Source organism: Mandrillus leucophaeus, unplaced genomic scaffold (assembly GCF_000951045.1).
Source record: "Mandrillus leucophaeus isolate KB7577 unplaced genomic scaffold, Mleu.le_1.0 Scaffold611, whole genome shotgun sequence".
Classification (NCBI taxonomy): Eukaryota; Metazoa; Chordata; class Mammalia; order Primates; family Cercopithecidae; genus Mandrillus; species Mandrillus leucophaeus.
In genome coordinates, this window is record NW_012106598.1 from 2,015,216 (window position 1) to 2,041,145 (window position 25,930).

Below are 25,930 nucleotides of genomic sequence, written 5' to 3' on the forward strand. Positions count from 1 at the left end.
ATAACGCTCCTCTTAAATTTTTTTTTGTTTTTGAGATGGAGTCTCGCTCTGTTGCCCTGGCTGGAGTGCAGTGGCACTATTTTGGCTCACTGCAACCTCCGCCTCCTGGGTTCAAGCTACCTCAACCTCCCAAGTCGCTGGGATTACAGGTGCAGGCCACCATGCCTGGCTAATTTCTGTATATTTAGTAGAGATGGGCTTTCACCATGTTGCCCAGGCTGGTCTTGAACTCCTGACCTCAGGTGATTCGCCCGCCTCTACCTCCCAAAATGCTGGGATCACAGGCGTGAGCCACCATGCTGGCTCTTAAAATTCTTAACTACATATTTTGCCTTATAAGGTAATATTTGGTCTGTTACTATATACGGCAATAGTAATGGGTTCTGGGGATTAGGCCATGTCTTTTTGGTCACCATTTAGTCCACCACACCTAGTATCTCAATTTGCATGGCAAAATTGAAGAACAAAAAGATCTCTATTGGCCAGTTGTGGTGGCTCATGCCTCCTAGTACCTTAGGAGGCCAAGGCTGAAGAATCACTTGAAGCCAGGAGTTCAAGACCAACCTGGGCAATATAGTGAGACCCCACTTCATATATACATACACACACACACACACATACACTTAAAATTAGCCAGGTGTGGTGATGCACACCTATAGTCCTAATTACTCAGGAGGCTGAGGCTCAGGAGGATCACTTGAGCCCAGGAATTTGAGTTTACAGTTAGCTATATGATTGTACCACCACACCCTAGTCTGGATGGCAGAGTCAGACCCTGTCTTGGAAAAAAAAAAGATACTTAACCCTAAAGTTTGACCACAACTTAAAAAAACGTATTTATTTATTTATTTTATATGGAGTCTTGCTCTGTCACCCAAGCTGGAATGCAGCAGCATGATCTTGGCTCACTGCAACCTCCACTTCCTAGGTTGAAGCGATTCTCCTGCCTCAACCTCCCAAGTAGCTGGGACTACAGGCATGTGCCACCACGCCTGGCTAATTTTTTTGTATTTTCAGTAGAGATGGGGTTTCACCATGTTGGTCAGGCTGGTCTCGAACTCCTGGCCTCAAATGATCTGCCCACCTTGGTCTCCCTGAGTGCTGGAATTACAGACATGAGCCACCATGCCTGGCTGTATTTATTTTGAGACAGGGTCTCACTGTGTTACACAGGCTGGAGTGCAGTGGTGCGATCTCAGCTCACTACAGCCATGACCCTCCAGGCTCAAGCAATCCTCCCACTTCAGCCTCCCAAGCAGCTGGAACTACAAGCATGCATCACCATGCCCAGCTAATTTTTTGTTTATTTTTTGTAGAGATGGTCTTACTGTCTTGCCCAGGCCAGTCTTGAACTCCTCAGCTCAAGTGTTCTTCCTGCTTGGCCTCCTCAAGTGTTGGGAATGATTACTGGCATAGGCCACTGTGCTGGGCCTCTTATTTTTATTTTACCTTACTTATTTTTTTAAGAGACAGAGTCTTGCTCTGTCACCCTGTTTAGAAAGCAGTGGCACAATCATAGCTCACTGCAGCCTTGATCTTCTGGCCTTAAGTGATCCTCTCACTTCAGTCTCCCAAGTAGCTACGACTACAGGTGTACACCATCATACCTGGACAATTAAAAAAATAAAACACACACACATTTTCTTTTAAAGAGATGGGGTCTCACTATGTCGCCCAGGCTGATCTCCAACTCCTGGTCTCAAGTGATCCTCCTGCCTTGGCCTCCCAACGTGCCGAGATTACAGGTGTGAGCCACTGCACCCAGCAATGTTCCTTTAAAATTTGCTTTAAATAATTAAGATAATAAAATACCTGTAAATTCCTTTTTGGAAAAAGTGAGATGATTTTTTCAAAGTGTGATATAAGATTGAGAAATATTATTTCAGTTAATTTTAATAATCAAGTATTTTGAAAAAATAAAAAACATGAATAACACCCATGTACTCAACACCTATCAAATATTAACATTTTTCCTTTTATAAAATAAGGAAAACATTACAGATATAGTTGAAGACCCAGTATTCCCTTCCCATTTTATTTTCCATGTCTTCCTCTTCAGAGATAATAATACTATCCTGAATTTGGTATTTACCTTTATCATAAAAGTTTTAAAAATTATTCCTTTATATAGATGTAGGTATCACAATACATAGCATTTCTTGAATGCCATATACATGTATATGTAGGTATATATATACACACACATACTACATAATATGTAGTATATGTAGGTATATATATACACACACACATACTACATAATATGTAGTACATGTAGGTATATATATATACACACACATACTACATAATATGCTATACTCGTTATTTCTTCAGATTTATTCATGTTGATAAATATATAACTGTTCAGTGTTTTTTTTTTTCAAACTGTAGGTTTCAAATCATTAGTAGCACAGAAAATCAATATAGCAGGTCATGAACTGCTTTAGAAAAAAATAGAACAGGAAATAGAATGTATCATAAGTACTCAATTTAATGCCTATATACATATATGTGATGTATATATATGCATATATGTATTGAGTCATGGTATGAAATATATTTCTCACTGTAGGTAAAATATTTGGAAGTCATACATTAATTTTCACTACTATGTAATATTCTATTGTATGAATATGACAGTTAACCACTGTCCTACTGACATTTAAATTGTTTCCACTGTTTTACTAATACAAGTTGAGCATCCTAATCCCCAAATCAAAAATGCTCCAAAATCTGAACGTTTTTGAGTGCCTGCATGACCCTCAGAGGAAATGTTCTTTGGAGGATTTTAGATTTTTGGATTAGGGATGCTAAAGTGGTAAGTATAATGCAAATATTCCAAAATCTGAAAATATTTGAAATCTGAAACACTTCTGGTCCCAAGCATTTTGGATAAAGAATACCCAATTGGTACAAACAAGGCTGCAAAATAGTGTTAAACATATCTCCTTGTGCGCATAGGCAAGTTTCTTTTTTTTTTTTTTTTTTTGAGACAGAGTCTTGCTCTGTCACCCAGGTTGGAGTACACTGATGTGATCTCCACTCACTGCAACCTCCGCCTCCTGGGTTCAAGCAATTCTCCTGCCTCAGCTTCCCAAGTAGCTGGACTACAGGCGTGCACCACCACACCTGGCTAATTTATATATATATTTTAGTAGACATGGAGTTTCACTGTATGTTGGCCAGGCTGGTCTCGAACTTCTGACTTCAGGTGATCCGCCTGCCTGGGCCTCCCAAAGTGCTGCGATTACAGGTGTGAGCCACTGTGCCTGGCCCGCAAGTTTCTATAATACTTACAAGTAGAATTGTTGGGTCATAGGGCATATGCAGCTTCAACTCTGCTAGATATTGCTTAATTCCTCTCCACTGTGTTGTTCTTAGTAACAGTGTACTAGGTTCCTATCATACCACTCATTAACATTATACATTAAAAATACTGTCAATCTGATAGGTATGGAATAGGTCATTATTGTTTTAAATTGAATTCCCGATTAGTGAAGCTGAACATGTTTTTTGTGATTATTATACTTTTGGGTTTCCTCTTCTATGAATTGATCAGTTTTCTATTGGATTTGTTCATTAATTTGTAGTTTATTATAAAATGAGTTCTTTTTCTCTGTTGAATAATGAACATTTCATCATCTTTATCCAGCTTGTGGCTTGTATTTTGACATGTTCTTTGATGAACAAGCTTTTTTAATTTTAATGTATAAACTTACTAAGCTTTTCCTTGAAAGTTTGTCCTTTTTATATCTTTGTGCCTTACCTTACTTAAGAAATCCTTCCTCTCTGAGGCATAACAATTTTTGTCCTATAATTTCTCTAAAAATTGAAAAAACATATTGAATTTTTAATCCATTTTGAGTTTATATTTGTGTTTTTTGTGAACAGAGGTAGATTTACTCTACCATCACTTGTATAAGCTCTTTCCAAGGCTCTGGGAGAAGCCCAAGTAATGTTCACATGGGTTGTGTTTTTATAAAATTTTCAAAAGTAATTTATTTTGGAATTTCCTTAGGAATCCCCAAATTATAAGTTTTTGGCCTCATAAAACTTGGACTTCTTTCCTACATCTGAGATAGGAATCTAATTTTAATCTTTCTCCATACGGGTAGTAATTGTTCCTAGTATCAATTATTGAAATATGCACTCTTTGCCATTGATTTGTAATGCTGCTCTGTCATATATAAAGATGCCATGTTTGAAGGGGTTACTTTTTGGGCTCTTTATTCAGTTAAATTGGTATGTTTGTCTATCCCTCAGATTTGTTTTGATGTAGTAGAGATTTCTAGGACTCTTTCTGTCTTCCAAAAGGGTCTTAAACTAGGTCATTCCATTGATGATTTATTTTAGTGAAAATTACAGTTTTCTGATTTTGCTTGAAAGGCTTAGGTCAGTGGGAAAAAAATACATTGTTATCTGTAACTGGTAACTCCTCTCTTAAACCTTGCCTGATTTTCTCACATGGTTCTAAATGATTTTTTACAGTGTCCCACAGCACTTTTTACATAATCCAGTTAATCATATGATATTTTAATAGGTCATTTATATCTGTGATTCCAATGAAACTGAGCTCCTTCAATGTGGGCATGCCCAAGTGACTGGTATGGTGTATAACACATAGTGGGCATTCAAAGAATGTCTGAGTTAATGAGTAAATTCAGAATATTAAACTAACATACATAAATAACTTGAGCCAATCATGATTATTAGTTTCTTGCCAACTGGACTTATGAACTATACTGTGCTTAATTTTCAGTGAGATAATATCTACGTGACTTGGATATTTGTTTACACTTAACTCTGAGGGTATATTAAGAATGTTTACCTGCTGTAACTCTTTAGGAAGCCAGTCAGAAGCGTACTGTACAGCTGCTTAATGTGTATGACTTTAAATCCGGAAAACTTTGTTGTTCTATTGATTGTAGTAATTAATGGTTTTTCTTTTTTCCTTCTCAAAAGGGGAGAAGTAAAGTCAGAAGACTTTAGTTGTTACAATTTTAACGTTTCTGAAATAACAAAGTTGAATTAAGGTCAGCTTATGTCTAGTATATGAATTGTTTAAAATAATACTTCCTGCTGAGACAGATAACCCTCCAAATCTCAGTAAGTTTAACAGTAGTTCATTTCTCAATCGTGGAAAATCCTAATGGATGTCACTTATCAGCAGTTGTTTCTCTAGGCAATGACTCATAGACTCAATCTCCTAGTTTTTGTCCTTAACCTCTCCTTGGACCTTGGAGTCCTCTGCACATTTTTATCCTGCTTGGTGATGGAGAAAGACTAAGGCTGTCATGTGGGAGGCTTTTATGAGCCAGGCCTGTGCCTACATCACTTCTATCCACATTCAGGTGGTCAGAACTCAGTTACTTGACAACACCTGGCTGTTAGACAGCCTGAATAATAATTCAGCTCTGTGTACACAAGGAAAAGGTAAGCAGATTTCCTGAATAATTGTTAAAGTAAATCACTGTCATAACCTATTAGGTACCACATAATATGCGAGGTGTTAGGGATACAGGTCCCTGTAATTGAAGATCCCATATATATACCACACATAATAGAAAACTAAACAAAAAAACAAGCCTTTCTCTACCTTTTTCAATCTTTTAATCTTGCAGCTAGAAAATGTAAGCAGGGAGATGGAAATAAATAAGAAAATTAAAAACAGAAATGAAGAAACAATGGTTAATAACCTGAAGTGGAAAACACTATGCTTAGATGGGTTTGCTGGTGAGTAATACCAAACATTTAAGGAGGAAATTATACCAATTCTCTATAATCTCTTCCAGAAAATAGAAGCAAAGGAATACTTCCTAACTTCTTCATGAGCCCATCCTTACTATAATACCAAAATCAGATAAAGACATTATAAGAAAACCAAACCAATATTTCTCATGAACATAGATGCAAAAATCTTCAACAAAATACCAGCAGATTAAATCCAACAATGTATAAGAGGAAGTACAAGCCTTGACCAAGTGGGACTTATCCCAAGTATGCAAGGCCGGTTAAATATTTAACAATCAATTATTGTGATCAATCACATTAACAGGCTAATGAAGAAAAATCACATGTTCATATCAATAGATGCAGAAAAAGCATTTGACAAAATCTAACACCTATGTTATGATAATAACTCTCAGCAAGCTTTAGTTTGCTAAAGAACATCTACAAAAACTCTACAGCTAACAACATACTTAATGGTGAGGAACTTGAAGGTTTCCTGTTAAGATCAAGAACAAGGCCTGTCTCTACAGAACCAATCTGCCTCAAAGTCTTGAGAACACTTAAACAATATTTGTGGGGGGAAGAAAAATCTTATAATACAAAGACATAATAGATTTGGAAAAGACTTGCCATTTGACATTTAAAAAAATGAGCAATGAAACTATTAGTGAAAAGGAATTAAATTTATCTTAACTGCTTATGGTAAAGGGCACAGTGGAATACAGGTTGAAAACTACAAATTTTTTGAAACTTAAACCAAAACACAGTGCCCAGATAATTTTCCCAAGCCAGTAATTTGTCCATTTTTTGTTGGTTCCAGGAGAAAAATGGCATATGAGAACAAAAAATGTTTAGCATTCCATATGTCATTTGTTCAAATGTCTTAGCCACATTTCTACTCCTATATTTGGCCAATTTATCTTAATATAGTGTTTTTATTTAATAGATCACCATAAAACTAGGCCCTTTTTCTCTAGAAAAATGACAAGACGTGGAGCTACTGTTGTAGACTGCTGAGAGGTTCTATACAATTAGTGGAACCATTTTCTTTATGTTAAAACCTCTAAGTCATGGCTTTGACCTGTGTTTCAGATGAAGCAGATAACTAAAAAAGAAATTAATTCATTTGTATAATTTGGCAAGTTTTGATAATACTCAAATATTTGAGTTATTAAGGCGTTCTTGTGAAGGAACAGCGTTCTTGTGAAGGAACAGCGTTCTTGTGAAGGAATTGGCAATTAGCTGCTGCCTCTTTTGGGGAAACGTATTTCCTTATTTTCAATAACAAAATAAATCTAAACACCTTGGCATCCTCAGGCCTCTTTTCTGTTGCAGTTACTGAAGCTCTTTCAAGAAATGGTAATTTTGAATTCCAGGAAAGAGCTTTAGGCATGGGTGGTTATTTAATAACTTTTTAAAAAAAGTCTAGTTTCTCTTTTTTTGTTTTGTTTTTCGACAGTCTCACTCTGTCGCCCAGGCTGGAGTGCAGTGGTGTGATCACGGCTCACTGCAGCTTCCACCTCTGGGGCTCAAGTGATCCTCCCACCTCCGCCTCCTTAGTAGCAGGGACTACAGTACAGGCACCGTGCTCAGCTTATTTTTGTATTACTAATATTTTTGTAGAGACGGGTTTTTTCCATGTTGGCCAGACTGGTCTCAAGCAATTTGGAGGCCTTGGCCTCCCAAAGTGCCGGGATTACAGGTGTGCATCACCGCGCCTGACCAGGAGTCTAGTTTCAAAATGCAGTGGTAGGGGTTTTTTTCAGCGCTAACCAAAAATAAGACAAGCTGGGCAAAACTTGGGCAGCATGTCCTATGCGATTCCTTTAAGCCCAGTATATATTTTCCGAGTTAATGTTTGAGTTTCTTGACTTTGTTAGCTTGCAAGCTATTATACGGAAGGGCAATATTTTATACACTCATTACAGCCTAATAAAACCAACACCGACCCTTAGAACTCTGAATTCATTACTTATCAGTTATATTCACTTTGTCTCTAGAACTCTCAATTCCGTCTTCATTTTGGTTATTGCCGCAGCTTCCCTAAATCTCACGTCAGACTGCAATCCTATGGTTCCCCGCAATATTTTGACCATCCCTCCCCCGCCCCTCATCAGCAAATTAGGGAGTACTTCACCATTGTTTTGTGAAAGTAACAATGCGAGAGCTTGTCTATACGTCTGGCCAAAACGCGTCCTCCAACAGTGTACGTCCTAATCCCTTCATTTATCTTCCCACATCCACCCTCCTTCCAGCAAATAAACCTCGGAACTCAGTTGAAATCTGTCACTTACTTCGCTCCTCCTACCAGCGGCCTATTGCTTCTGCCCTCCCCAGTGAACCCAACCTAGTTCCTCTTCCCAGTCCTCCCATTTCTCAAGAAAGACAACCACCTCTGTTTTTTTCAGGGCTTTAAGTGCTAGGTGTGGTTTCTTCCTCCGCATCCAACCAGCGACCCTCCGTGCCTCCCCACCCAGGACGGACCTCCACCTCGGGAACCGCCGACCGCGCAGCGGCCCCAGGACCCGCAGCCACCCTCTCCGCGGAGCACTACTTCCGGATCTCGGGTGTTTCCCCTTTACGGTTCCCTCCGCCCCCTCAGACACCTCCTAGATCTTTATACTAACTAGCAGGGTCGCAGCTGGGACCCTGGCTAGCCGAACGCAACAGTTCTTCTCCACGAAGACGCGCAGAGTAGCTTCTCCAGCCTGAGAAATCCGGTCCGGCTGCGTAGAGTGGCGGCCGTGGAGGGACACTTTGTTTTGAACACCAAGTAGGGCACACCCGGAAGTGGCGCGGTACAGGAGCAACGCTGCCGCCGGGGGTGGGTGCCAGGGACCTGGAGGTGGAGGGGACGCGGCGATACTCTGGCGTGTGAGCGGAGAGTGGAGTGCTGGGGAGCGGGAGCGGGAGCGGGAGCGGGAGGGGGGGCCTTCTAGCTTTCGTTCTATGGTGGCAGATCCGGCTGGGTTCCGGGAAGCGAGGGCCTCGCGGAGTGACTGGGTTGGTGAAGGGCTACTGCGGCCGAAGGGGAGTCCGCCTCACTTCATTCTTCCACTCTGAGGGACCCGCTCTCTTCTGGTCACTACATCTTCCTCCCTTACTTCGCTTGGCAAGGGGTGTTGTACTTGTGAGGAAGTCGCAGCTGGAGCTGGGAGTCCTCTTGAGTTTTCTCTGCTTCTAAGAGGAGGCGAACGGCCGCCTTGGTGGGGACTTACTGCTTTTGGCCTGAGATAACTAACGCTCTTTCCTTCACTATACCGCCGACTTACAACGTTTCTGTCTACTCCTTTCAGCTTCCGACTTTGACTCCTTACCTTAAAAGATGCTGGAGTCATACGTAACTCCAATTTTAATGAGCTATGTGAATCGCTACATCAAGAACTTAAAGCCGTCGGATCTACAGCTTTCACTATGGGGTGGAGACGTCGTACTTAGCAAGCTCGAGTTAAAGTTGGATGTGCTGGAACAGGTAAGCTATGTAGCTGTCATGAACTGGAAACAGTTTTCAACTTGTTTAGACGGTAATCTGTTGTATCCTACGCCTTGACTTTGTGCTATAAAAACGAAACTTTTCTACTGATGTATTTTGAACTACCCTGAAACAAGGGGGGCTTATTTTACATTATTTTCTTTTTTTTTTGAGATGGAGTCTTGCTCTGTCGCCCAGACTGGAGTGCAGCCGCGTGATCTCGGCTCTCTGCAACCTCCACCTCTGGGGCTCAGGCAGTTCTCCTGCCGTAGCCTCCCTAAGAGCTGGGATTACATGTGCGCACCACCACGCCTGGCTAATTTTTGTATTTCTAGTAGAGACGGGGTTTCACCATGTTGGCCAGGCTGCTCTCGAACTCCTGACCTCAGGTGATCCGCCTGCCTCGGTCTCCCAAAGTGCTGGGATTATAGGCGTGAGCCACTACGCCCGACCTGCATTATTTTTAAAAATAGTTTGTTCCCAGGTGACGGTATATTAGAATGGGATTACTTAAAGTTGCCTTGACAGAAAGACGATTTCATTGTTCATGTCAGAATTGTTCTATTTAGTCAATTTTCAAGCATTATGAATGTGCTAATTTATGTTGTCAAAATTCTGTATAAGCCTGGAAAATATTACATTCTTATTCTCCTTTTTGGGCAGTGGAAGGGTTTGAAGGCCATCAGGAAGTGTGGCTGGCTGGTGGGGGTTGAGGAAAAAAAGATTAAAAAAAAAAAAAAAAAGCAGGTTCAGATCATGAGGAAAGATGACATTTCCCACAGCATCCTCAGAGTGTTGAGTAGATACATTGAGAATGGCAGTAAAATTGGAAACTTCTTTATTAATCGTTTTAGTTTCTTTTAACATGAGATTGGTCTGATGCAAAAGAACTCTAACTTCAAAGATCACATATTCATTAATTCACTTATTACATTTATTAGTAACATATGCCAAGAAATTCTGTTAGGCTTGAGGATCTGTGCAAGCTCAGAAGAATCAGAGACCAAATGATTTTTAGGAGATAAGGGAAGACTTAATCTGACAGTGATAGTTATTGATAATTTTTAGGTATAGTCCACAGCCTCTTTTATTACTCTTTTATTAAGTCAGTCTAGACTTAACACTAAGAAATAATACTCCTGGCTGCTGCTTTTTCCTGTTTCCAAGGTTAGTTGAGTGGCTTAGTATTTTCATTTTCTTTTTTTTTTTTTTTGATGAGCACAAATCCCAAGTATAACAGCTGAGTTTTTTTTTTTTTGAGACAGAGTCTCACTCTGTCGCACAGACTGGAGTGCAGTGGCGCCATCTCGGCTCACTGCAAGCTCCATCTCCCGGGTTCTCGCCATTCTCCTGCCTCAGCCTCCTGAGTAGCTGGGACTATAGACGCCCGCCACCACGCCCTGCTAATTTTTTGTATTTTTAGTAGAGACGGGGTTTCACTGTGTTAGCCAGGATGGTGTCGATCTCCTGACCTCATGATCCGCCTGCCTCAACCTCCCAAAGTGCTGGGATTACAGGCGTGAACCACCGCGCCCAGCCAACAGCTCAATTTTAAAATATTTTACACCTGTGCAACTACTGTCCAATAAAAAAATAGAATGTTTCCAGCACCCCAAAAGGTTCACCTGTTTTACTTTTAGTAAGTACTCCGGGCTGGGTGCAGTGGCTCATGCCTGCATTCCCAGCACTTTGGGAGGCCAAAGCGGGCAGATCATGAGGTCAGGAGTTCGAGACCAGCCTGGCCAACATGGCGAAACCATGTCTCTACTAAAAATACAAAAAATTAGCTGGGCGTGGTGGCATGCGCCTGTAATCCCAGCTACTCGGGAGACTGAGGCAGGAGAATTGCTTCAATCCGGGAGGGGAAGGTTGCAGTGAGCCAAGATCACGCCACTGGGCTCCAGCCTGGGCGACAAAGTGAGACTCCATCTGGGGTAGGGGGACGTGCTCCCCATTCCTAAAAGAGGTGACTGGTAATCTGACTTCTGTCAACACAGATAAGTTTTACCTGGTTTTGAACCTCAAAAAAATTGGAATCACTTGTGTTTGGCTTTTTTCTTTCAACCTTTCTAAGATTAACCCCTGTTGTTAGAAGAGTTTGTTTTTCGTATTGTCAGTACTATTCCATTGCATAAAGATTCCACAATTTACTTACACATTCTCCTTTTGATGGACACTTGGTTTTTTAATATTTGTGGCTGGTGAAGAAAGCTTCCATGAACATTCCAGTACATCTGTCTTGTTAAGATAAGTATTAATATCTCTTAGGCATATACCTAGAAGGTAGGGCCTGTGTTTAGCCTGTGTTTTCATTTCATATTGCCAGATAGTCTTCCAAAGTGGTTATATCAATTCCAGTCTCACCAACAACTTATGAGCATTCCAGGTATTTCACATTTTTGCTACTACTTGGTATGTTTGTTATTTTCATGTTTGCCTTTCCAGTGGGTGTGTAGTGATATCTCATTGTAATTTTAACTTCTATTTTCCTCATGACTAATGATGTTTTTATATTCTTATTGGCCATTTAGCTGTCTTTTTTTTTTTTGTGAAGTCTAAGTCTTTTTTCCTTTTGTAAAGATTGAATTTTCTGTCTTATTGATGTATAGGAAATCTTTTTTTTTTTGAGACAGAGTCTCACTCTGTCACCCAGGCTGGAGTGCAGTGGCGTGATCTAGGCTCACTGCAAGCTCCACCTCCCGGGGTCATGCCATTCTCCTGCCTCAGCCTCCCGAATAACTGGGACTACAGGCACCCACTACCATGCCCAGCTAATTTTTTGTATTTTTAGTAGTGATGGGGTTTCACCATGTTAGCCAGGATGTTTTCGATCCTTTGACCTTGTGATTCGCCTGCCTCGGCCTCCCAAAGTGCTGGGATTACAGGTGTGAGCCACCATGCCCGGCCAGGAATTCTTTATATATTTTGGAAATGAGTCCTTTGCCGGATAGATGTTTTGCAGTATTTACTTTCAGTTTGTGGCTTGTATCTTTACTCATAAAGGTGTCTTGATGAATAAAAGTTAATAATCTTACTGAAGTCCAGTTTATCAATCTTTTCCCTTGTGGTTAGGGTTTTTCTTGTCTTGTTTAAGAAATCTGTGCTTAAACCAACAATATATATTCTTTTATATTTCTTTTAGAAGCTTTATTAAATTCCATGATTCATCTCAAATTTGTTTTTCTGCATAAGTGTAATAGAGGTAAAGATTAATTTATTTCCATTGATAGTTGATCTATACCATTTGTTGAACTCTTCTTCCCTTACTCAATTACAGTAAGCCTTTACTGTAAATCAGGTTGCCATATGTGTGTGGATTTGTTTCTGAACTCTTTATTCTATTGAGTGGTCTGTTTGTCTATTCTTGTGTCACTCCATATGGTTAGTGTAGCTTTTATAATAAGACTTGGTATCTCAGTGTAATTAGTACAACTTTGTTCTTTTCTCCTTCAAGATTTTCGTAACTATTTTAGGTCCTTTGTATTTCCACATATATTTTATTTTATTTATTTATTTTTTTGAGACAGAGTCTCGCTTTGTAGCCCAGGCCAGAGTGCAGTAGTGTGATCTCGGCTCACTGCAACCTCCACCTCCCTGTGGAGCAGTTCTGCTGCAGCCTCCCTAGTAGCTGGGATTACAGGTGTGCACCACCACGCCTGGCTAATTTTTGTATTTTTAGTAGAGATGGGGTTTCACCAGGTTGGCCAGGATGGTGTTGATCTCCTGAGCTCAGGTGATCCACCCGCCTTGGCCTCTCAAAGTGCTGGGATGACAGGCATGAGCCACCATGCCCAGCCTATCATATACATTTTAATTTCAACTTGTAACTTTTATATTAATTTCTAAAAAGGAAAGCTGTTAATGTTTTTGCTGAGATTACATTGAATCTATAGATCAATTTTGGATGAATTAACATATTGAGTTGACATAGTTTTGAGTTTTTCAATTCATGTACAGAGCATTGCTTTCCATAGTTTTAGGCCTTTAATTTCTCTCAGCAATGTTTTGAACTTTTTAGAGAAATTTTGCATGTATTTAATTAAATTTTACCTCTTTTTATTGATGGTTAAGTAGCATTTTAAAAACCTGTTTTCTGGCTAAGTGTGGTGGCTTTTACTTGTAATCAATCACAGCACTTTGGGAGGCCAAGGTGGATGGATCACTTGAGGTCAGGAGTTTGAGAGCAGCCTGGCCGATATGGCAAAACCTCGTCTCTACTAAAATTACAAAAATTAGCCAGGTGTGGTGGCTGATGCATGTAATCCCAGCTACTTGGGACACTGAGGCACGAGAATCACTTGAACTGGGAAGGTGGAGGTTGCAGTGAGCCGAGATCGCGCCACTGGACTCCAGCCTGGGCGACAGAGTGAGACTCTGTCTCAAAAAGCAAACACAAAAAACCCTCTATTTTTAAATAATTTGTTACCAGTACAGGGAAATAAAATTGATTTTAGTATGTTGACCTATCCAGTGACCCAACTTGTCTAACAGTTTTTGGTAGGTTCTTTTGGATTGTCCATGTTCAATCATGTCATCTGCAAATAATGACAGTTTTACATCTTTCTATCCAATACTTGTATCTTTTATTTCGTTTTATTTCATTAATGCACTGGGCTAGGACCTTTTATATAATGTGGAGTAGAGGTCATAAGAATAGACATCCTTTTTTGTTTCCAATTTCAGTGGGAAAGTATTCAGTGTTTTACTATTAAGTATGTTGTTAGCTATAAATAACCTTTATTGAGTTGAGATTTTCTTGTATTACTACTTTTCCAATGAGTTTTAAAAATGGTAAATGAATGCTGAATTTTATCAAATATTACATTTAATGAGTTGATACATGATTTTTCTCTTTTGTTTTATTAATGTGGTAAATTACATTGTTTTCAAATCTTAACCTTGCATTCCTGGAATAAACCTGATTATATATTATCTTTTTTACATATTGTTGGATTCAATTTGTTAAATTTTGATTGATTTTGTTGTGTATTTGCTTATAAGCGATACTAGCCTGTGATTTTCCTTTCTTGGAATGTTGTTTCCTGGTTTTGAATGTCATATATATATGTGTGTGTGTGTGTATATGTATATATAGGACTTATTGATTTATTTGTGAGGTGTTCCCTCTTTTTATAATCTCTGACAGTTTAAGATCAATGTTAGTAGTTTTTTAAAAATTGTGATAGAATATATATAATACAACCTTTATCATCTTAACTTTTTTTTTTTTTTGAGACAGAGTTTCACTCTTGTTGCCCAGGCTGGAGTGTAATGGTACGATCTTGGCTCACTGCAACCTCTGCTTCCTGGGTTCAAACAATTTTCCTGCCTCAGCCTCCCGAGTAGCTGGGATTACAGGCGCCCACTACAATGCCTGGCTAATTTTTTGTATTTTTAGTAGAGATTGGGTTTTACCATGTTGGCTGGGCTGGTCTCAAACTCCTGACCTCAGGTGATCCACCCACCTTGGCCTCCCAAAGTGCTGGGATTACAGGCATGAGATCATGCCTGGCCCATTTTAACCATTTTTAAATGTACAATTCTGTGATATTACTTATGTTTACATTGTTGTGCAACCATCACTGCTACTTATCTCTAGAATATTTTCGTCTTCCCAAACTGAAATTTGGGAAGTACCCATTAGACACTAACTCCCTATTTTCCCCTCATCCCAGCCCCTTGCAACCACTATTCTACTTTATGACTGTATGAATTTGACTATTTTAAGTACCTCATATAAGTGGACTCATTCAATGTTCTTTTGTTATTGACATATTTCACTTAGCACAATGTCTAAAAAAGCTTATTCATGTTGTAGCATATGCCACTATGTCCTTTGTTTTTAAGTCTAAATAATCTATTAGATGTACATGCCACATTTTGTTCATTCATTTATTCACTGATAGATAGTTGGGTTGCTTTCATCTTTTGGCTATAATGCTGATATGAAGGTAGGTGTACAAATATACTTGAGACTGTGCTTTTAATTTATTTGGGTATATACCCAGAAATGGAATTGCTGGAGATCATATGATAATTCTGCGTTTAATTTTTTGAGGAATTACCATACTGTTTTCCACAGTGATTGCGTTGTTTTACATTCCTACCAGCAATGTGCAAAGGTTCGAAGTGCTCCATGTCCTCACTAACACTTGTTGTCTTACTTTTTTTTTTTTAAATATAGCTAACCTAATGGGTATGAAATGATATCTCAGTGTGGTTTTAATTTGCATTTCTCTGATGATTAGTGATGTTGAGCCTCTTTTCTCATGTACTTATTAGCTATGTTTGTCTTCTTTGGAGAAATGCCTATTTGAGTCCTTTGCCCAATTTTGAATTGGGTTCTTTGTTTTTTGTTGTTGTTGAGTTATAGGAGTTCTGTATGTATTGTGGATATCAATCCCTTATCAGATACATGATTTGCAGATATTTTCTCACATGCTGTCAGTGGCATCTTACTCTATAATAGCATCCTTTGATGCGTCAAAGTTTTTAATTTTGATGAAGTCCAACTTAGCTATTTTTCTCATTCATTGTCTGGATTTTTGCTGTCATACCCAATCATTGTCAAATCTAACGTCATGAAGCTTTTCTCCTGTGTTTTCTAATTTTTTTGCTCTTACATAGTATAAGGTAGTGTTGCAACCTCTCTTTCTCTTTTTAAAATGTGGATATTCAGTTTTCCCAACACCATTTGTTGGTATCTGTCCTTTCACACTAAATGGTCTTGACACCCTTCTCAAAAATCATTTGACCGTAGATGTGAGGGTTTATTTCTGGGCTCTCAATACTATTCCATTGATTTATATGTCTGCCCTTATGACACTATCACACTGTTTGCATTATTGTAGCATTGTAGTGAGTTTCAGAATCAGGAAGTGTGAGATTACCAATTTCTCAGTTTTTTAAGGAAAAATTAAACATGAAGTCATCTGGGTTATGATGTAAAGTTATAAACTGCTGATTTAATTTAAGACGTGTAGGATCATTTAGACTTTTATTTCTGCTGTTGTCAGTTTTGGTGAATTGTATCTTTCAAGGAATTTCCCTATTTTTTGAAAATTCGGGATCAGCAAACTGTGTCCTGGGCCTGCTTTTGTAAATACAGTTTTATTGAAACATAGCTACTCATTTTATTGTCTGTGGCTGCTTTTGCCCTAAAACAGCAGAATTAAGTAGCTAGGACAGAGACTGCGTGGCTTGCAAAAGCCTAAAGTATTTACTGTCTCCATCTGTACTGAAAAAGTTTGCTGCCCTGCTCTAAATTGTTATATGTAAGGAATAAAGTTGGGTTTTTTGTTGTTTACTTTTTATTTTTTAATTTTTATTTTTTGAGACAAAGTCTCACTCTGTTGCACAGGCTGGAGTGCAATGGCATGATCACAGCTCTGTGCAGTCTTGACCTCTCAGGCTCAAGCTGTCTTCCCACCTCTGCCTCCTCTGAGTGCCAGTGCCACCATTTCCGAATGATTTTTATATTTTTTGTAGAGACAAGGTCTCGCGATGTTTCCCAGGCTGGTCTCAAACTCCTGGGCTCAAATGACCTTCCAACCTCAGCCTCCCAAAGTGTTGGGATTACAGACGTGAACGCCTTACGCCCAGGCTGGTGTTTATTATAAAGCTGCCTGACTTAAAAAAATTTATCTGTAGGATCTGCAGTGATATCTTCTTTTCATGCCTGATGCTGGTAATTTGTATTTTTTTCATCAATATTGCCAGGGTCTTACTAATTTTATTAATATTTTCAAAGAACTAATTTTTGTTTTCGTTGATTCTTTTTTGAATTGTACTTTTGTTCTTATTTTTATAATTTCTTTCACTTTTTTTGGATTTCATTTACTTTTCTTTTTTCTAGTTTCCTGAGTTGGAAACTTAAGTCATTGCTTTTTTTTCAGTCTTTTTCTACTGAAATATATATATGTAATGCTGTAATTTTTTTCTCTAACCATATATTTAGCAGTATCACGTGGGATTTCATGTTGTTTTTTCATTAAGTTAAAAAAATTTTATAATTTCCATTTTGATTTCTTTGATTATTGGGTTATTATTTGGCTTACTTAGAAGTATATTGCTTAATTTCCAAACATTTAGGAATTTATTAATTATCTTTCTGTTACTGATTTCTATTTAATTCCACTGTGGTCAGCAGCACATTGTCTGTACGATTTTGCTTATTAAAATGTATAAATTAATATATAGTCTGTTTCTGTATAAGTGTTTAATGTGCAATTGATAAAAAGTGCATATTCTGCACTTGTTGCTGTAGCGTTCTGTAAATATCACTTACCAGAAATTGGTCATTAGAGTTCTTCAAATCTTGTAAATCCGAATGACTTTTCATTGTTTGCTTATTCTGTCAGCTACTAGATGTTGAGGTATGTCTGCAGATACAGCCATAGCTGGAGGTGTAACCTCCAGTTATGATTGTGGATTTGTCTATTTCTCATTTTTAGTTTTGTCAGTTTTCACTCTATATATCTTAAAGTTATGTTATTAAGTGTATACATATTTAGTATCATGACATCTCATTGTTTAATATACTTGAAACAAATCATTCTGAGAAGTGTCCCTCTTTTTTCATTTTTCTTTTTGTTATTGTGGTCCCTCTTTTTCCTTGTTTTGGGTTGGGTTTGATTTTGTTTTTCTACTCTCAAGGTGGACATTTAGGTTATTGATTTGAGATCTCTTTCTCTCTTTCTTCTTTTCTTTTTCTTTCTGGACAAGGCCCGGGCTAGAGTACAGTGTTGATCATTGCTCACTGCAGCTTCGACCACGTGGGCTCAGGTGATTCTCTTACCTCAGCCTGGAAAGTAGCTAGGACCACATACCTGTACTATCACGCCTAGCTACTTAAAAAAAAAAAAATTATTTGTAGAGGCAAGGTCTTGTATGTTGCCCAGGCTGGCTTTTTTCCTGTTGCAGACATTTACAGCTGTGCATTTCTTTAGCTGCATCCCATAAATTTTGGTATATTGTGTTTTCATTTTTACCCAGATCAATTATTTTCTGACTTCTCTTGATATGAATATGTATTTTTGCAGTTGCTGTAGTTGTTGGATGGAGTCGTTAGAGATGTATAGATGTCAGGTATAACTGGTTGATAATGTTGTTCAAACCTTCTCTGTCCTTGTTCACTTTCTATCCAGTTATTCTGTCCACTATTGTAAGTGAGATATCGTAGTCTCTGCTGTTATTGTTGAATTATCTATTTGTTCTTTCAGTTTTCTTAGTTTTTGCTATATATAGTATTTCAAGGGTTTGTTGCTATGTTCATCACTGGTTTATATCTTCTGCATGAAGGGACTCTTTTATCCTTATAAAATGTCGCATTTTGTTTTTAGTAACTTAAAAAAAATAAGTCTCTTTTGTCTGATATTAGTATAATTGTTACAGCTTTCTGCTGTTACTATTTGCATATCTTTTTCTTTTCAACTCATTTATGTTTTTGAATCTAAAATGTGTTTGTTTTAAAGAGCACATAGTTATATCTTGTTAGGTTTTAAAATTCAGCCTGATAATCTTTGCCTTTTAAAAATTGACATATAATAATTATATATGTTTATAGGGCACAGAGTGATACTTTGATACATGTATATAATGTGTAATGACCAAATCAAGGTAGTTAGCATATTCATCACCTCAGATGTATATCATTTCTTCATGTTGGGAACATTCAAAATCCTCTCTTCTAGCTATTTGAAAATCTACAGTAAATTATTGTTAACTGTAGTCACTCTACAGTGCTATAGAACACTAGAACTTATTCCTGTCATCCAACTGTAATTTTTTTTTGTAGTTCTTTTTTGATTTTTGATTTTAATTTTAGTGTGTACTTGGTAGGTCTATATATTTATGGTGTACGTGAGATGTTTTAATACAGGCATGCAATGTTTAATAATCACATCATGTAAAATGGGGTATCCATTCCCTCAAGCATTCTTGGTGTTACAGACAACCTAATTATACTCTTTTACTTATTTAAAAATGTATAATTAAATTATTAATGACTATAGTCACCCTGTTGGGCTATCAAATACTAGGTCTTACTAATTCTATTGTTTTGGTACCCACTAACCATCTCTCCTCCTTGCGCCTTCCACGGGCTCTACCCTTCCCAGCCTCTGGTCCAGCTATAATTTTGTATCTGTTAATAAATATCTTCATACTCCCCATTTTTTCTTTACCTTCCTAGTATCTAGTAACCACTGTTATACTCTCTACTTCTATGATACCAACTTTTTCAGCCCTGTGTATGAGTGAGAATATGCAATATTTGTCTTTCTGTGCTTGACTTATTTCACATAACATAATGACTTTCATTTTTCATTCATGTTGCTGCAAAGGACAAGTTTTTTTTTTTTTTTTTTTTTTTTTGTTTGAGACGGAGTCTTGCTCTGTCGCCCAGGCTGGAGTGCAGTGGTGCAATCTCGGTTCACTGCAACCTCTGCCTCCTGGGTTCAAGCGATTCTTCTGCCTCAGCCTCCCAAGTAGCTGGGACTACAGGTGCACGCCACCACACCCGACTAATTTTTGTATTTTTAGTAGAGATGGGGTTTCACCATATTGGCCAGGCGGGTCTCGAATGCCAGACCTCATGATCTGCCTGCCTCTGCCTCCCAAAGTGCTGGGATTAGAGGTGTGAGCTAGTACACCCGTCCTATACCACATTTTCTTTATCCATCATTCCTTTGTAGATGGATAGTTCTCTATATATCTTAAAGTTATGTTATTAAGTGTATACATATTTAGTATCATGACATCTCATTGTTTAATATACTTGAAACAAATCATTCTGAGAAGTGTCCCTCTTTTTTCATTTTTCTTTTTGTTATTGTGGTCCCTCTTTTTCCTTGTTTTGGGTTGGGTTTGATTTTGTTTTTCTACTCTCAAGGTGGACATTTAGGTTATTGATTTGAGATCTCTTTCTCTCTTTCTTCTTTTCTTTTTCTTTCTGGACAAGGCCCGGGCTAGAGTACAGTGTTGATCATTGCTCACTGCAGCTTCGACCACGTGGGCTCAGGTGATTCTCTTACCTCAGCCTGGAAAGTAGCTAGGACCACATACCTGTACTATCACGCCTAGCTACTTAAAAAAAAAAAAATTATTTGTAGAGGCAAGGTCTTGTATGTTGCCCAGGCTGGCTTTTTTCCTGTTGCAGACATTTACAGCTGTGCATTTCTTTAGCTGCATCCCATAAATTTTGGTATATTGTGTTTTCATTTTTACCCAGATCAATTATTTTCTGACTTCTCTTGATATGAATATGTATTTTTGCAGTTGCTGTAGTTGTTGGATGGAGTCGTTAGAGATGTATAGATGTCAGGTATAACTGGTTGATAATGTTGTTCAAACCTTCTCTGTCCTTGTTCACTTTCTATCCAGTTATTCTGTCCACTATTGTAAGTGAGATATCGTAGTCTCTGCTGTTATTGTTGAATTATCTATTTGTTCTTTCAGTTTTCTTAGTTTTTGCTATATATAGTATTTCAAGGGTTTGTTGCTATGTTCATCACTGGTTTATATCTTCTGCATGAAGGGACTCTTTTATCCTTATAAAATGTCGCATTTTGTTTTTAGTAACTTAAAAAAAAAAGTCTCTTTTGTCTGATATTAGTATAATTGTTACAGCTTTCTGCTGTTACTATTTGCATATCTTTTTCTTTTCAACTCATTTATGTTTTTGAATCTAAAATGTGTTTGTTTTAAAGAGCACATAGTTATATCTTGTTAGGTTTTAAAATTCAGCCTGATAATCTTTGCCTTTTAAAAATTGACATATAATAATTATATATGTTTATAGGGCACAGAGTGATACTTTGATACATGTATATAATGTGTAATGACCAAATCAAGGTAGTTAGCATATTCATCACCTCAGATGTATATCATTTCTTCATGTTGGGAACATTCAAAATCCTCTCTTCTAGCTATTTGAAAATCTACAGTAAATTATTGTTAACTGTAGTCACTCTACAGTGCTATAGAACACTAGAACTTATTCCTGTCATCCAACTGTAATTTTTTTTTGTAGTTCTTTTTTGATTTTTGATTTTAATTTTAGTGTGTACTTGGTAGGTCTATATATTTATGGTGTACGTGAGATGTTTTAATACAGGCATGCAATGTTTAATAATCACATCATGTAAAATGGGGTATCCATTCCCTCAAGCATTCTTGGTGTTACAGACAACCTAATTATACTCTTTTACTTATTTAAAAATGTATAATTAAATTATTAATGACTATAGTCACCCTGTTGGGCTATCAAATACTAGGTCTTACTAATTCTATTGTTTTGGTACCCACTAACCATCTCTCCTCCTTGCGCCTTCCACGGGCTCTACCCTTCCCAGCCTCTGGTCCAGCTATAATTTTGTATCTGTTAATAAATATCTTCATACTCCCCATTTTTTCTTTACCTTCCTAGTATCTAGTAACCACTGTTATACTCTCTACTTCTATGATACCAACTTTTTCAGCCCTGTGTATGAGTGAGAATATGCAATATTTGTCTTTCTGTGCTTGACTTATTTCACATAACATAATGACTTTCATTTTTCATTCATGTTGCTGCAAAGGACAAGTTTTTTTTTTTTTTTTTTTTTGGCATAATAGTATTCCATTGTGCATACACACCACATTTTCTTTTCTTTCTTTTTTTTTTTTTTCCGAGACAGAGTCTTCCTCTGTTGCTCAGGGTGGAGTGCAGTGGTGCAATCTCGGTTCACTGCAACCTCTGCCTCCTGGGTTCAAGCGATTCTTCTGCCTCAGCCTCCCAAGTAGCTGGGACTACAGGTGCACGCCACCACACCCGACTAATTTTTGTATTTTTAGTAGAGATGGGGTTTCACCATATTGGCCAGGCGGGTCTCGAATGCCAGACCTCATGATCTGCCTGCCTCTGCCTCCCAAAGTGCTGGGATTAGAGGTGTGAGCTAGTACACCCGTCCTATACCACATTTTCTTTATCCATCATTCCTTTGTAGATGGATAGTTAGGTTGATTCCATATCTTTGCTATTGTGTATAGAGCTGCAATGAACATGGGAGTACAAGGTATCTCTTTATCATGCTAATTTTATTTGTATGTACACCCAGTAGTGGGATTGCTGGATTATATTTAGTTCTATTTCCAGCTTTTTAAGGAACTTTTATGGTGTTTTTCGTAATGGCTACTAATGTACATTCCCACCAAGTGTGTTAAGTGTTTTCTTTTCTTTATATCCTCACGAGTATTTTGTTTGTTTGTTTGGGTAATAGCTATTCTAACTGATATGATACTTTATTGTGGTTTTTATTTATATTTTCCCTATGATTAGTGATGTTGAACATTTTTCATATACCTGTTGGCCATTTATATGTCCCCTTTTGAGAAATGTCTACTCAGAGCAATTGCCCAATTTTTTTTTTTTTTTTTTTGAGACGGAGTCTCGCTCTGTTTTTGAGGCAGAGTCTTGCTCTGTCGCCCAGGCTGGAGTGCAGTGGCCGGATCTCAGCTCACTGCAAGCTCCGCCTCTCGGGTTCACGCCATTCTCCTGCCTCAGCCTCCCGAGTAGCTGGGACTACAGGCGCCCGCCACCACGCCCGGCTAGTTTTTTGTATTTTTTAGTAGAGATGGGGTTTCACCGTATTAGCCAGGATGGTCTCGATCTCCTGACCTCATGATCCGCCCATCTCAGCCTCCCAAAGTGCTGGGATTACAGGCTTGAGCCACCACGCCCGGCCACAATTGCCCATTTTAAAATTGGAGTCTCTCTGTGTGTGTGTGTGCATGCGTGCATGTGTGCTATTGAGTTGAATTCCTTGTATATTATGGATATTAACCTCTTATACAATAAAATATTTGTCTAGACCGAAGTCCCAAAGCATTTTTTCTTGTGTTTTCTTCTAGTAGTTCCATAGTTCCAGGAATTACATTTAAGTCTTTAGTCCATCTTGAGTTGGTTTTTGTATATGGTGAGAGATTGGGATCAAGTGTCACTCTTTTGCTTATGGATATCCAGTTTTCATGGCACCATTGATTGGAGAGACTGTCCTTTCCCTAATGTGTGTTCTTCGTGCCTTTGTTAAAAATCCATTGGATTTAAATATGTGGGTTTATTTTTGGTTTTGCTGTTCTGTTCTCCTGGTTTGTATGTCTGTTCTTATACAAGTACCATGTTGTTTTGATTACTATAACTTTGTAGTTTATTTTGAAGTCAGAAATTGTGATGCTTGTGGATTTATTCTTTTGTTCAGAATTGCTTTGACTATTCAGAGTCTTGTAGCCAAATACAAATTTTATCTTTGCTTGTTATGTACCTGTAAAGAATAGCATTGGTAATTTAGTAGGAATTACATTGAATCTGTAGATCTTTTTGAGTCATTTTAACAACAATTTTTCCAATATGTGAACATGAAATGTCTTTCTAATTTCTTTGTGTCGTCTTCTGTTTCTTTCCCCAGTGTTCTGTCACTTTTTTTGTAGAGATCTTTTGCCTCCTTGGTTAAATTTTTTCCTAGATATTTTATTTTTTTGTAGCTATTAGAAATGGGATTGCTTTCTTGATTTCTTTTTCAGCTAGTTTGTTATTATTGTAGGAAACACTACTGATTTTTATATGTTGATTTTATATCCTGCAACTTTACTGAATTTATCAGTTCTAAGAGTTTTTTGATAGAGTCTTTAGGTATTTCTGCATATGAGATCATGTCATCTGCAAATAGGAACAGTTTGACTTTTTCTTTTCCAATTTGGATCCCTGTTCAAAAAATTTTTTTTCCCTTGCTTAATTACTCTGGCTAGGACTTCAATACTATGTTGAATAAGACTGGTGAAAATGGGCATTTTGTCTCTTTCCAGTTCTTAGAGGAAAAGCTTTTTGTCCCATTCTTGCATTCCTGGGATAAATCCCATTTAATTATGGTGTATAATCATTTTGCTGTGCTATTGGATTTGGTTTGCTAGTATTTTGTTGAGGATTTTGCATCTGTGTTCATCAGGCATGTTGTCTTGTTTTCTTTTTCTGTTGTTCCCTGTTAGGTTTTGTTATTAGGGTAATATTGGCCTTGTAGAACGAGTTAGGAAGGATTTTCTATCCTTCAGTTTTTTTGGAATAGTTTGAGAAGAATTGGTATTCTTTTTAAAAAGTTTAGTGGAATTCAGTAGTGAAGCCATTCAGTCCCAGGCTTTTCTTTGTTGGGTGATTTTATTACTGATTCAATCTTATTACTCGTTATTGGACTGTTCAGGTTTTCTGTTTCTTCTTGGTTCAATCTTGGTAGATTATGTGTCTGGGAATTTATTTGTGTTCTCTAGGTTCACTTATTTATTGGTGTATACTTGTTCATAATAGTCACTAATGATCCTTTGTATTTCTGTGGTTTGGTCTCTTTTTTTCTTAGTCTATGTAATAGTTTGCTGATTTTGTTTATCTTTTCAAAAAACCAGCTTTTCATTTTGTTGATCCTTTGTATTGTTTGGTGTCTATTTCATTTATTTTGTTCTGATCCTCATAATATCTTTTCTTTTACTAATTTTGTGTTTGTTTTGTTCTTGCTTTTCTAGGTCCTTGACATGCATCGTTAGGTTGTTTATTTGGAATCTTTCAACTTCTTGATACAACTGTTTAATGCTAAAAACTGTTTGTACTGTTTTTGCTATATTCCATAGGATTTGCTATGTTGTATTTCTATTTTCATTTGTTTCAAGAAATTTTAAAATTTCTTGTTGACTTTATTGATCCATTGGTTATTCAAGAGCATGCTATTCAATTTTCATGTATTTGTACAGTTTCCAAAGTTTACTTGTTACTGATTTTTAGTTTTATTCTATTGTGGTTAGAAAAGAATCTTGATATGACTTTGACTTTTAAAATTTTTGGAGAATTTTTTTTGTGTACTAATGGCAAGAATGTATTCTGCAGCTGTTGTTCTGTAAATATGTTAGGTCTATTTGGTCTAAACTGCAATTGAAATTTGGTATTTTTGACTGATTTTCTGCCAGTGATCTGTTCAGGGCTGTGAGTGGGGTGTTCAAGTCCCCAATTATTATTGTAAAGGAGTTTATCTCTCTCTTTAGATCCAATAATATTTGCTGTATCTGAGTGCTCTAGTAGTGAGTGTGTATATATTTATAGTTGTTATAGATGCTTGGCAAATTGACTTCATTGTTATTATTATTATTATTTTGAGACGGAGTCTCGCTCTGTGGCCCAGGCTGGAGTGCAGTGGCCGGATCTCAGCTCCCTGCAAGCTCCGCCTCCCGGGTTCATGCCATTCTCCTGCCTCAGCCTCCTGAGTAACTGGGACTACAGGCACCTGCCACCTCGCCCGGCTAGTTTTTTGTATTTTTTAGTGGAGACAGGGTTTCACTGTGTTAGCCAGGATGGTCTCGATCTCCTGACCTCGTGATCCACCCATTTCTGCCTCCCAAAGTGCTGGGATTACAGGCTTGAGCCACCGCGCCCGGCCCAACTTCATTATTATTATATAATGACCTTCGTCTCCTTATATAGTTTGTGACTTAAAGTGTATTTTTTCTGGTATAAGGATAGCTACTCCTATTCATTTTTGGTGGAACTTTCTTCATTTCTTCATTTTAAGTTTATGTATATGTTTACAGAAGTGAGTTTCTTATAGGCAGCATATAGTTGGGTCTTGTTTCCCTGCCTGTCCGCCCCCCCCACTTCCGCCTCTCACTCTGTCACCAGGCTGGAGTGCAGTGGTGCAGTCTTGGCTCACTGCAACC

General features: G+C 37.9%; 1 protein-coding gene across 1 annotated transcript in view; it reads left to right on the forward strand.

Moving 5' to 3' along the window:
- Positions 1-8,522: 8,522 nt before the first annotated feature.
- The window catches only part of LOC105553858 (vacuolar protein sorting-associated protein 13B-like), a 194,762-nt gene continuing 177,354 nt past the window's right edge, over positions 8,523-25,930 (forward strand). Inside the window, exons 1-2 of the mRNA XM_012000016.1 lie at positions 8,523-8,604; positions 9,027-9,202. Of these exons, the coding sequence (XP_011855406.1) occupies positions 9,056-9,202 (147 nt within the window). The 5' untranslated portion in view covers positions 8,523-8,604; positions 9,027-9,055. The remainder of the gene's footprint in view (positions 8,605-9,026; positions 9,203-25,930) is intronic.